Here is a 14168-nt window from a genome sequence, read left to right as displayed (position 1 = left end):
TTACTGCTAGTAACAAAAGACCTAATGGTACAATTTAAAGTTGGTTCTTTACTAAGTTGTCTGGAGATACAACATTGGTTCATCTGTATTAGGTACCTTTTTTATGCTTGAATGGTTCATAGATTAGTGTTAAGTGTGGAAAAAAAAACCTCTGAAAATGACATTGGCTGCTTTTTTCACTCATTCTCATTCCAATCCTTGTATCAGACTAAAAATAAGGGGAAAAGCACCCATGTCCAAAGAAATTTTTGAAAAGAGCTCCAGAAAGCCTGGAGAACAATTTTGTGAGTGTTTTGTTTTGTTTATTTTCTAAATACACAAAAGTCAGTCTCCCTGAAAACCATGTGAAGAAATGAGGGCTGGCTCAAGTCATATAGTTTGAGTCCCAACATCTTTGGTTTCTTACACAAAAGCTGTTAGAAGCCCCTTATCACGTTTTAGATGGTTGAGTTGATGGCAGCTCAACGAAAGCACAGTCTTGTGCAGTGTTTAAAAAATGAAAAGCAGCTAGTAACATTACGAGCTGATGCTGTTACTGCTATTAAGGATTAATCCCTTGTGTTACATTATATCATAACTTACTAAGGAAATTAACTCATTACTGTTCCCAAACTAATAGCTTAATTGACTTTGGGAGCATTATTCTTTTCCATGCCACAAGCATTATGGAGATGCATCCAAGTGCTTTTACAGACACGAGTTATGACCCAATGCCTGATATACATGTCACTGTGATGTTGTTTTTGCCCATTTTACCCACTGATTTTAAATGTGTAATAACTTCGCACAATGCAAAGAGAGAAAAACTGTCCTCTTTTGCCATCCTGCCAGCTGAGCCACATATGTGCACTGACACAACAGGATCGGAGAAGTCGCACTAGTGTGCAGCTACCTGCCAAGAATTAGAAGAGAAACACAAACAAATGTGTAGGGGATTTGCATTTTTTGCAAACAGAGTTACGGCTAAGTCAAAAAAAAAGTCCCACTGAACCAAATATAAAGGCCGAAAAAGCAAACAAATTAAGAATGACATATATGAGAAAGGCAAGAAGACAGATCATTCATATTTTGATGCAGTGCAGCTTGACGAGGCTAATTTGTGTTCCTCTTTCTGCAGATGCGAATGTCTTATTGCTGAAGGCTGATGTGAAGTAGGAGAACAAAGAAGAAGAAGGAGGAGGCTGGTATTTTTTCCTGTTTTGCACATGTTTCAAGGATACAGTGCATTGATCATTTCGGTCCATCACACAGTTACTCACCAAAATTATTCAGACATTAGACAACGATAATGCGACTCAGCATTTTTGGATTATTTGATTTGCTGACAAAAAAAACCCAAGAAAAATCTACAGAGGAACTTTGGAAGATTGTCATCTGTATCATCACCAACAGCAACTGCAGCGACCTGAGAGGCAAACACCAAAACAAGATTATTGTCTTACATTACCCCCTGGTGGATTTGATGAGCCACTTTAAACTGATTTGTCTCAGTTGGGTTTTAGAGGCTCCTCTTCGGCAACAGAATCAAGGCCACAGCTGACATCTCTTTTTACCCTTTTTTCTTCTTTTTTGTACTCACTCTCTTCTTAAGTCGCAGTGCAGTGCAGCACACACACACACACAGACACACACACACACTGATATAGGGCACGTGTATTTGTGTGTATACTTACAGCCCCTTATACAGCTTAATCATCATGCCAAAGACTCCACTACACCCCCAACAAAGTGGTTCCCACCCAAGTCATTGAGCTTCCTGAAGCCTGTGCCTGTCTTCATCGTGGGATGAAACCCCCAGAAAGTTGGGCGTGTGCACGTGTATGCGTGACATCTAATGGATGCTGAAACCCATTACAGGAATCAAACTGGGGACAAAGCCCTGCAGCCCATGTTTGTGTCAACCCGCCAGTTAACAAAGAAGTCACAAATTTATTCAGTCAGACTCTGAGTCTGCACATCTCCAACAACTGACAGAGCAGAGTGTTGTTTGTTGTTTTTTTTCTTTTTGTTTGTTTGTTTTTGTTTTTTCAACAAGAGGACTAACACTTTGGAGAATTCAATAACCATAGTCTGGCTTATTTACAGTTAGCTTTACTTAGAGCTTTGAGAAACCGGCAAGGACGACCTGAACTGTAAAAAAAAAACAAACCTAAAAAACAACAAAAAAACAACAAAAAATAAATGAAATAAAGTGGATTTGAGACTGAACCATTCTTTCCCCACCATTGTTTTTTTATTTTTGGGTTGACTTTGTATTGATGGCAGCAAAGCTGGTTACTGGAACTTCATTCTGCTCTGTGCTGTAAAATACAGTAACACAAATCAGTTTGCTGTCTGACTTCTGACGCCTTTACAAACATTAGAAATGTCTTTTTGCAGTTTACATTTCAATAGCCAATATCAGTTACCAGTTAATATTATGTTATTCACAGGAATCTTGAAGTGTTTATTGTATTTTTTATGGACAAATAATAAAAAGACGCATATAGGAGTTTAGTTTTTTTTTTTCAGACATTCTTAATGGCTTAATTCTCTTTGATCCTATTTTGTAAACTATGATACAGTATGTAACTTTAACAATGAACAAAAAGTTTATTATTTAATAATAATGTATGTATTAGCCGTAGAATGTCGTAACCTGTACCTGGGGTCTTTTTTATAGATGTATATACAATGACAGGTTTCAACCATTAAATGTGACCATTTCACAATGAATTGCGATGCACTGGCCTCATGTTCATTTTGTGAACTTATAACACATCAGGGCAGACTAATGCCTCCTGCTCCGTCTGGTTGATCCTGATGATTTTCTCCTGGCAAACCAAGATGAAGGTGAGGTGCCAATGGGGGATGTTAAAAAAAGAAGATGCAACAAGTTTTCATTATAATAAAAGTAAAGACAAATTACTTCCCAGACACAGCTATAAACACACAGTGCCTCATTTCAGGTTTTACAGATCGATACTTTTGACCTTGCAGAGGTAACGTTGTTTGCTTCTCAGTTTGTTTCTGAAAGATGAGTGTCTGCAGATTCTAACAAGCTCCACTGACACTGCATGGAGTGGTCATAAAGCTTAATACTTTATGGGCATGATGCATTATCCTTGATATAGTTCTTCTTATTTTCTTTTTTATGGGGGGAATATTCAAAGTCGCAAATATTTCAAGATAGAGGATCTGTGTCAATTCTCAGAAAGACACTGAGAGCAGCATTGATTTGAGCAACCTTGACGAGTGCATTTTTTAAAAGTCAGTTTCATACTCCAAGAGATTCAGCAGTGTGTTTACTTGAATGCCATCATCAGCATGCTGACAAGGTCATGACCACATACTGATCATTAGTAGTTCTGTATGCTTTTTTTTTTTTTTGTCTTTGTATGTTATTTTAGCATGCTACTATGCCAAGTGCATCACACAGCCCACATCTGAGAGAAATTGGGATGTTGTTAAAATAGTTTTGCAGATATCAAAAGTGTTGGACAAACTGACTTGATGATTGTGCTATATCCCATTATGGGAGCCGAATGTTTAGAAAGGTCAAAATGAAATGTATATTTGTAGAACTGACAGGTAAAAAGAAGAAAAGAAGATTTTTTTTGAATTATAAATAATTGCAAAAAACGATGGCTGTTCATCCAGAAATATTTCATGTGGTTTTGGTGTATGCATGTGGGTCAGACTGTCCATGCAAAGGGAAGCACACTCACAGTTCACAGACAGAAAAGAAATAAAGTTACACTCGATCTCCTATACCTCTCCTAGCAGAGAGGGAAGGAAGAAAAACAGGTGGCAGGGGATTTGTGTCTGTGTCCCTTTCAGCCTTGTCTACCAATAAAGCCAACTGTCATTTCCCAGGGTTGCATCTGTGCACTTATCTTTCTCTGTTCCTCACCAAACACGGTTCTCTAATTAACATTTGAGAGTGAATAGATGAGAGCTCCTCAAAGGAGAGGAGGACGTTTTGATCAGTGCAGCAAAGGTCAACCTTATATGCAAGCTGATTCTGCTTGCAGAATACACACAGAGATAAAAGTGGAAAATATGAAATTTCCTCCACAATGCACCCTGTGACTATGAGTGTTCCCTAATGACTTGTGTCATCATTTTAATCTCTCACAATGACATGGCACTCATAGATATAACGGCTGAGTTCTGTGAACGCTGTAGCATTGTTGAAAGCCGAAACGTGATGATCAGACGGGTTGTAAACAAGTAGCAGTTTCACAGATACATAACATCTGCACCGATGTGCATGCAACAGGAAATATGAGCAGAGCACTGGAGGTACAGCTTGTCAAAATTTCCCTTTTGACCTTTAGCTTTCACTCTGGCTGTCTCGCCATCTCACTCGTCCCTCTCTCAAGCTCTCTTTCTTCCATTATACTGACAAGCTCTGGCAGGCCGATTTGGAGGCCGAGGACAAATCAATACACCATCTAACAGCTGTCAGCTGCAGTTCCCTGTGTGTGCGAGAGCAGACAAGAGTGTATCTGCTTGTGTAGTTATCGCGTTCATTACTCTTTCTTTCATTCCTTTCTTCTCCACCTGCTTATACTGATCTGCCCTTTGCTCTTTTTTTAATGTCAGTGTCAATGAGGAGTCAACTAATATTTACAATGACAATGCATGACTTGAACAAGGAGGGTACACAACCAAGGAGGTTTCTGTTCTTTCTGTTCTTTGTGTTCTTTGTATTGTTTTTATTATATAGCTAAAAATAATTCTGTATGATGACATTTCATTCTTTATAGCTTTAATTAAATCACAGATGGGTTTTTAGCCATGCTCTCTTTGTCCACAACCATGATGGGATTCATATTAACCTCAGATATATTGAGAGTGTGTGTGTCTTTGTGTGCGTGTGTGTGTACCATCCAGAGCCTGTCAGTTCCATCCGCCTTGCTCTGCTCTAATGACTAGTTTGACCTTTCACAGAAAACTGGATGAATGACATGATCTCTGCGTCCATATCACTTCTGATCTGGCTTTTGGCTCTGACCTCTTTAAACACTCAGCTTACTTCCCCTCTATCCACGGCCTCACTCAGTCAAACTGTTTTTGTCCATCTTCCTAATATTCTAACTTCCTCATTAAGCTAATATTTCAAGACGTTTGCATACCCAATTTGTCTCTGAGCATTATTTCACCAGTTTTCACACCATTTTCAAGCCAGATGAACATCGCTGCACACGACTCACTGAGCACACTGCTTCTGCTTTTGGCAGCAATGTTTTGTTTGCTCTTTGAAAAGTCTCCTTTCAAAGGTATTTTCTTTGTGCCAGATATGCTAACAAGGAATACTCCAAGGCAGCCTCTCTTTAATATACTCACTTGCTAATTTATTAGACACTTAAGTAAACTGTGTTAGGCTGGCGTTAATTTTGCAGTAATTTGCCATCCACATATATGAAGGAAAAATAATATTAGACACATATTTCATTGCAATGCAGTCCTGCACAACACCACTGCAACAAAAGCTGAAGCAATCTGAACTTCACAAAGGCAGAGTGTGTGCCAACGATGGACTGCAGGAAAGAACATTTCCCATTATTTTAAATTGGGTGCCAAAGTTAAAACTTTTTGACTTAAAATGATCTTGGAGTGATTTATTTTACACGCAGTGAAAATCTGCCAAATCGAGTATGCAGAGCTACTCGCTGTGGTGACCCCCTGTGAAATTTTTATGTACAGCTAACCCATCTGTTATGTTTCTCAGGGGACAGCAATGATGTCCCTGACTCAGTTTGACCCAATAAACATTGCAGGTTTAGTTATCTAAAAGGGTTAGAGACCAAAAATCCCAATAAACAGTGTTTATACATAATTTGTCATTCCATTACAAACCATTTCAATCACTATGTTGTGCAGTAGAGTTGTTTACCTCTCACAGATAATGGTTTAATGAGAATAATTCACCTGTTCTCCATAAAAAATAAAATTTGATAAAAATGTGTTTTATTGGAAAACACTGGAAAAACCTACATATTAAATGCAATAGTTTTACATGACATTTTCTTTTAATTTTCTTTTTCATTTTAATTATTTTTCTGGATTTTAAGGGAACTTTACATGCTACACTTTACATGATGCTGCATCTGAGAATCTGGATGAGCTGACGGACACTGTGACATCAGACATCAGTTTTTGTGAAGATGTGTGTGTGCCAACCAAGACCTTTTGCACATACAACAACAATAAACCATGGTTCACTCCTAAAATCCAACATCTTCTTAAGGCCAAGGAGGACACCTGCAGAAGTGGTGGCAGGGCCCTGTACAAGCAGGTCAGGAACACACTGACCAGGAAGATCAAAGCAGCTAAAAAGATCTACTCCCAGAAGCTGAAAGAACGGCTCTCAGCCAACGTCCCTGCGTCAGTGTGGAGGGACCTGCGGGAAATCACCTGTTCAGCTCTGATGATTCATCTTCATGTTTCCCTCTCATCACATATCCAAACTGATATCATGACCAGCACCTTTTACAGCTGTGGCTCCAGCAAACATCAGCTGATACTAGGAATTAATATTAAATAAATTCTAACAACAGCTGATCAAGCTTAAACGTGCTGCTGTTGTTTAGCGTGACATCCGCCGGCTTTTTCCATTCTAGCTGAAGTCCGGGACAAACTGCGTCCCTTCTCAGCTCAACACATAACGTGTAATATATTCTCCGAATACGAGACAATTATGTTTTTTTACAGGTCAATTGGCAACTCTACTAACCTTATAAATAAAATAAAGTTCACTATCAGTAACATCATAGCACCCACTAGCTAGTACGCAATACAAGTTATTGTAACTGACTGTAAACAGTCAGCACAGCAAAAATAAACTACATGTAAACTTGGTTTATATCTGACCCAGATAGACTGCAGGTCATAACTTCTTACCTGAAGTTCAGTTCACCTGACACTCAGTTCCCTCATCCACCTGCTGGCCTCCACCACTTGCTAATGTTACTGAATCTGTGGAAGCTCCGCCATAGCCACCACCAAACAACTGAGTTATTTTTACACACTGGTCAGCATCCAGCTGGCCAATCCACCACCTTTCGTTGTTTATACCGTTACAAAAAAAAATCATCGGCCCACAGAGCAAATGCCCGATGGCCAGTCCAGCTATGGTCGTGCCATCAGTTAACCCTTCGCGTGCCAGCTGTGGTACGCGTGCCTAGGGTTGCCGACCCCTGCTCTACACCAATGACTCCATCTCCAAGAACTCAGCTGTTAAACTCCCAAAGTTTGCAGATGACACCACCATCATTGGCCTCATTCAGGATGGTGATGAGTCTGCATGCAGGCAGGAAGTTGAGCAGCTGGTACTCTGGTGCAGTCAGCACAAACTGGAGCTGAACACGCTTAAGACTGTAGAGATGACAGTGGACTTCAGGAGACATCCCTCAACATTGCTCCCCCTCACCATATCAGACAGCCCTGTGTCGACCGTGGAGATCTTCAAGTTCCTTGGTACCACCATCCCAGGACCTGAAGTGGGAGACCTCCTCCATCCTCAAAAAGACCCAGCAGAGGATGTACTTCCTGAGACAACTGGGGAAGTACAGTCTTCCACAGGAGCTGCTCATCCAGTTCTACACTCCAGTCATTGAGTCTGTCCTGTGCTCCTCCATCACAGTCTGGTATGGTGCAGCCACTAAACAGGACAGGTGCAGACTGTATGGGCAGCAGAAAAGATCATCGGCGCCCCCCTCACAGACCCCTCACACCCTGGACACAGACTTTTTGACCTGCTGCCCTGTAGGAACAGTTTCTTTCCCCTAGCCATTTCCCTCCTAAACAGTCAAACTGTCACACTGCTCCCACTAGCAGACTGCAACTGCACCACATTCTGTGGTATTCATTTCATTTCTGTCATCCTGTATTTTATGTATGTACACAGCAAAAACTGTAGTGTTGAATCAACTCCCACAGAGTTGATTTTAACATTTTTTCAGGGTTTATATAGCTCCACACTCTACAGAGTTGAATTAACATTTTCAAAATAGTTAATTATTTAACACTTTGTCAGAGTTCCTTCTTTAACTCTTAAAACCAGGTTAAATTAACACTGAGCAAATTATTATTAACACCATGTCTGAGTTAATTTTTAACTCTTAAAACCGGGTTAAATTAACACTGAGCAAATTATTATTAACACCATGTCTGAGTTAATTTTAACTCACCAAACTGGGTTAAATTAACACTACACAGATTGAAAAATAACACTACTTTAACTCTTTACTCTTTTATTAAGGTAGTTTTAATCCCTAAAAGAACTATTTATGTAATAGATTAACATAACTTTTTAACGACAACAATTACAATTATGAGAATAATTTCAAGAAAACTGTACATTGTCCAAAAACATTTATTATCATGCTTCTTTTTCCCAGAAAGTGAATCAAAACATAATAAATGAAGATATAATGTACAAACTTTCATCTGCAGCACTGTATGAGTTTTGAATATCAAATGTGCAGACCAATATCAAATGGTCTGCACTACCCTGCAGTTTGGCCACAATGGATGCACACATTTCTTTGGATGAATCCCTTGTAAGTACTGAATCAATGCTCACTGGAAGAACTAGACTCTGGAAGAACACTGGGAGAACTGTGAGGAAGATTTGAGGAATTAAACTGGTCCTCCAAAGCAGGTGAAACTGTGTCATTAGAAAAACAAGCAATGGCTGAAGTTCGATCATTTTGGTCAACATTGCTGTGAAAACTACTGAGGTGCTTCCTAAAGCCTGCATAAGTTTGGAACTGAAGCCTGCAGCCTGGCTGCCAATAAAATAACTTAAACTTAGGTCCAGGATAATAACCATGTTCACCTCTTAAATGTGAAATCAGCTGCTGCCTGCTGGGATAAGCTCTCTTACACAAAAAACATGTCAGCATTTTAATGATTTTTACTTAGGTTGTGAGAAGAATTTCCTGGTTAAGGATTTTGGCTCTCAGGTCACGAACTCTTGGGGACTCCTTCATTTTCCCCATATCAATATTGTATACTGTTGTCTGCAGAAATGTGTAGAAATTCACAAGTGCAGCATCATAAGACACATTGAACGCAAAATGAGCTTTAAAAAGCTCATCAAATGCCCCAAGGGAGCGGCTGGCCTGGCAGGGGATGAGACGCTTGTCTATGGCAACATAGAAGCTGTCGACCTTCCTCTTCTGGCGCCCAACAGCCAGGAGGTATGGCTGCTGACTCTGCTGATTCTGGAGATGCTCTTCCAAACTGCAGCAAGACTGGAGTTGAGACAAAGATACTGAGCATTAGACACAGGAGCAAGTCAGAGATAATAGCATCACAGAAATGAGTATGTAAACCTCCTTTGTAAGCTCAACTGTAATTTGTTTCATTCACCTCTTAACCAGTGACATGGCAACTTATGATAAAAACTATAAATATTAAATTACCTTATGAAAGACTACAAGTCTCTCAACAGCATCAGAGGCGCTGATTTTTTGATACTTTGGTCCTCCTGGAGGTGGCGGAAGGAGATAACAACAGGGAGGCCATGTCTTGGTCAAAGGCTGCGGCCAAAGAGTCACAAGAATCAATTGACAGCAAATCTTTCAAATGCAATTTTTAAGGAGAACTAGAAAAGCACTTCCTAAGAAAGTTGAAATGTGCTGTCATAAACATTAAACTAACAGCTAAAGAAAACTGATGAAGCAAAGCTAACAGGTGAATGAATTTGTATTTATTAATAGAATCCTGATGCTATTGAACTTTAACTGCTTATAGCAAATCATATTTAACAAACTCACTTGCTGCCTCATCAAGATCACTTCCTGGTGGACTCTCTGCTGACTGCACCAATTGACGCAACTCTACTGTTGAGGTGAGCTGCTTGGCCTCTTTGATGATTTGATACCTAAAGATTGGATCCCATTTCTGAAGCAGCCTGGTAGATATCTCATCATCAAACAGGAGAGTGAAGTCTTGATTCACCTTTAAGAAAGAAAATCTACTACTGCCACATTCATCTTGAAATTTAAAGTGATATTAAAAATTCCACTGAATATTCTCACCAATCCTTTTGTATCCAAGAATCTTGGGAAGATAGACAGGATATCAAGACTTTTGTCAGGATCATTGATGAGCTTCTGACGATGCTGAAAAGTCTCTCTCATCTTCTGGAAAATCAAGGAAGTGTCGGATGTATGGTTCAGCAAAGAGATGGCCTCCTGGCAAGCATCTCCATCAAGCTGCATGTCGACATTAATGGGCCTTTGGTAATTTGGGCCCCCTGAAGAAAAACACACAAACATAAAAGCATAGGTGCTGAGCAGATAGGTAAATGAAAACAAAATAGTATATAATGTAAATGAGAACATTATCTAGTTTGTGGACACTTAATTTCTTACCTCCTTCTTGAGCAAAGCCAGTGGAGCTACTTGGTGGTGCAGATCCTCTTCTAGTCTTTCTCTGTATCGTTTTCAAACGCCAAGAAATGTATCCAGTGCTGCTTGCAGCATCATAGAAGTGTTCCTAAAATGTAAATACATTCAAAAATAATGTGTTGTCAATCTGAAAATTTTCAGAACTTAAATGTCAACGCACACAAATCCCAATGATGCACAGCATGAAAATTATGTAAACAAAGTGCAATAATAGTGACTATACATAGCCTTTCTTGGAGTATGGGTCTTTCAGGGATGGGAACAATGTCACTACCCCTAGCGCGTACTGTTCTCTAACAGCTTTGGTGGGGAGGTGCCTGAAAAACGATTTTAAATTAGCATGCTTAAGTAATGGCAAAATAGTAACTTGTATTTAAAAAAATAAATAAAATGCACAAATAGAACACACATACCCATGGCAATCAATCATGTGAGCCACTATTATATTGACCATTTTTCTTCTGGTAGCATCTGTTAGAGTTTGTGTTGTGTGATATTCCTGGAGAACCTCTTCACCACCTGAATTGGTTCCAAGTACACCTTCAATTAACTTGAGAAAAAAAAGATGCAAAAAGTGAGGAATAGTTTTTCTACATATTAAGAATAATGAAGTAGAAAAAAAACTATGAGAACTGAGTTTTGTCACAACCTTTTTAGCAGATGCTACATCAACAGTACCCTCAACTCTTGTTTTCTTCCTGGGACCCTCATCTAGAAGTATAGTTGATGTACTTGCATTTGAGCTGAAGCTTGAGTCAGAACAATCAGATGCAGAAGACAAGGAGCAATCAGAAAATTCTAAAAGGAAAAAACAACATTATTCTGTAAGGTGTAGAAAAAAAATCTGGCTGCAGATTTTTAACTAACAAAGCAACATCACACTGCAGACCTGACTCCTTTAAATTAACTGATCTCAATGTTCAAACAGCTGATTGGTCAAATTGTGTGCTCCTGATTATTTGGAACAACCAGCAGCCACACAGCCCTTCCCCATGTCTGGTGTTGAGCTTGCCCCTTTAAATTTCTCACCATCACTTGAGAAAACTGTTAGGACCACAGTGCCTTGGCTGATAAGGTCACTGAAAATCACTTCATCAACTTCTGTCCCTGTTGCATCTTTGTACGCTACTTTTGCATCAGGTGGCAGGCAAAATCTCTCGATGACTGGAAAAGATAAGATATATCTGAGTGCACCTTTTAAGTAAACTGTTCTTGCCTCACATTCACTAAAGTGATACACCACTGTATGATTCAAGAGACTTGGCGAAACGCCCTACAAAAAATTCTGTCCCCCCAACTAAAATTAGGTAAGATATAAACAAACCTTTTTCATGAAACTGCATAAACTCAAACCGCCCATCAACCTCTTCCAACTTCACATACTTCTGCTGTTGGCAGTATCGAACCTGGACCAGCATTTTACTGAGACAAAATAATAACAAAAATGGCATACTAGTAAGTATTTGACATTTAGAGCAATTCAAGCAAAAATGATTAAAACACTGACATATACCGTACATGGTGATTAATACTGACCATGCGTTTGAATTTCACTGCAATAACATTTAATGTTATCAAATAAACCTGCGTCTGTCCATGCAGCAGTCCAATTGATACACAACACAATACAAAATACATGTTAATCTATGGTGTAGTTTACACCAGACACGGAGTGCTACGAAGTGATTGTTTCGGTATCTGGTCTATTTTTTGCGTGGGCCACGCATGTTCCGCAGGAAGTTACACCAAGACACACAAGACAATCCAGGCAATTTTGAAGATAAAAGCTATTCTCCAAAATAAAATACTGCGATTGACAAATGCGATCAGATTCGTGTATGAAAAGAGACAACAGAGATGAAAATAAACACATCGCAAAGGAGGGGACAGCCTAACTGACTATGTTTGGGGCGGGTGTCTCAAAGGGAGAAGAGAGTGAGACAGAGAGAGAGACAGATTAGAGACAAGTCAACGATGAACGATGTCAAAGTAAAAGCAGGAGTGACTAAAACAAGCTCTCTTCAATTATTTTGGGATGTTATTTACTTATCAATTGTGAAAAAATTGCTCTGAATAAACAGAGGAGCAAAAACGCTCATGAACTGGCGTGGAGAAAGACGTGTCTGTGTGAACAGGGGAAAAGCTGAACGTGGCGCGGCGCTTCCACGTGCAGTGTCTACCGTCACTCACGAGTAAAAAGACTGCAACATTAACATTAGCATTGGAGGCTAAATAGAATTTTCGACACATCTCCTCCTCTATTAAAGCTCGTTTTCAGCAACCGAACACCAAGAAACATCAAGAAAACCTCACTGCACCGATAGAATACCGTGAATTTTATATAAGTTTGAATTACTTACCGTTTGTGTAAAATACTCCAAGCAGCAACACGGCAGGTATCCACCACGGTGTAACCAGCAGAAGCACATGGAAAATCGGCCCGGCAGAGCAAACTATTAATTGATCCACGGGTTTACCTGAGCAGAAGCCCAGGGGCCTACCAAGATAAATAACTCTCTTCAGAGTTCATTTGCCTGGACTTGAATAACACTGTTTAATAACTCCAACACTGAACACTATTTGAATCAGAATGTGTTAAAATGACACTTTGAGAGTGGAAATCAACTCTAACATGTTTAACCCTGAAATTTTAACACTCCAGTTTTTGCTGTGTAAGATTTAGATCGGTTATTTATGGTTGGTTTATACACCTTTGTGTATGTATGTGTGTATATATATATATATATATATATATATATATATATATATATATGTATACACATAAATGTGTGTGTGTGTGTGTGTGTGTGTGTGTGTGTGTGTGTGTGTATTGTGTCGTTTACATATTGTTGTGATTTACATTGCTGTGCTTGAGAGTCACCAACTACTGGAACCAAAATTCCTTGTATGTGTTTGCGCATATACATGGCCAATAAACACGATTCTGATTCTGATTCTGATTCTGATGTGTCTTGTGTTAATTTGTTAATGTCAAGCCACAGAAAGAAAAGCCAAAATAGTCAACTTTATTTAAAGAATTGTCATGCATTTGTCCACTGGATGGCAGCATAGGCAGTGGGCCTTGCTGTGCGCTGTCTATGGTCCTGAAACAGTCAAAACCCAAGTGTTAGGTCTCTGCGAGTCACCCCATGGTGCTAACTGAGTCAAGCCCACGCACCTCTCAGGTTCTCTATGCCCTCTGTCATTGGGTGACCTGAAACATCCAACACTTTCACACACTCCATTTGTTCAACAGAATTTGATTATGAGGCAAAACCCAAATGCCATCAACTTCTTGTGATCTGTCCTCAAAAACAAAAATAGGTCATCATTGTTATTAATGGTGCTTGTTTCATGTCACAACAAAGTGACTTGGAAATGATGGATAATGAGGAAAAGAAGGAACGTTTCACCGTGAGAAGTGACTTTCTGCACGGCAAGGTGGCTTGAATCCCAAATCATGTTCGCCTCTAGAGTCCAACCAATCACAGGCCTGCTCCACAAATTGCTTGTCAGCCTTACACATCGAGCTCACACATGCTGATGACAACACTTGACAGCACTGACATCTGTGAAGTACTGCAATTGTAAGTCAGTGACACAAAATGAGAGGTCATGTTCGGCACAGCCGCTGCTGGAACATTGCGGCCTAATATTTCTGCCAAGCACTGCATTGAAGCCTCATTCTCAAATTGTGGAGATTCTTGTGATTGTTAGGATCTTGGAGAATTGAGGCATGCCTTCCATGAACAGATAAAATTA

At 39.6% G+C, this 14168-nt stretch overlaps 1 protein-coding gene and 1 pseudogene across 2 annotated transcripts in view; one reads left to right on the top strand and one right to left on the bottom strand.

Annotated features, from left to right (window-relative positions):
- Positions 1 to 2715, top strand: part of cntfr (ciliary neurotrophic factor receptor) — a 213631-nt gene extending 210916 nt beyond the window's left edge. For both annotated transcript variants that reach the window (XM_006795592.3, XM_006795591.3), the window contains one exon: positions 1118 to 2715. In XM_006795592.3, coding sequence (XP_006795655.2) covers position 1118 — 1 coding nt within the window. In that variant the 3' untranslated portion in view covers positions 1119 to 2715. The remainder of the gene's footprint in view (positions 1 to 1117) is intronic.
- A 5631-nt stretch (positions 2716 to 8346) lies between these two features.
- On the bottom strand, positions 8347 to 12863 carry LOC148102151 (uncharacterized; annotated as a pseudogene).
- Positions 12864 to 14168: the final 1305 nt, after the last annotated feature.

This window comes from Neolamprologus brichardi, chromosome 7, assembly GCF_056152115.1.
Source record: "Neolamprologus brichardi isolate AB-2024 chromosome 7, ASM5615211v1, whole genome shotgun sequence".
NCBI lineage: Eukaryota > Metazoa > Chordata > Actinopteri > Cichliformes > Cichlidae > Neolamprologus > Neolamprologus brichardi.
Note: the sequence above shows the minus strand (reverse complement) of the source record. Positions and strands in the feature narration are given on the sequence as shown.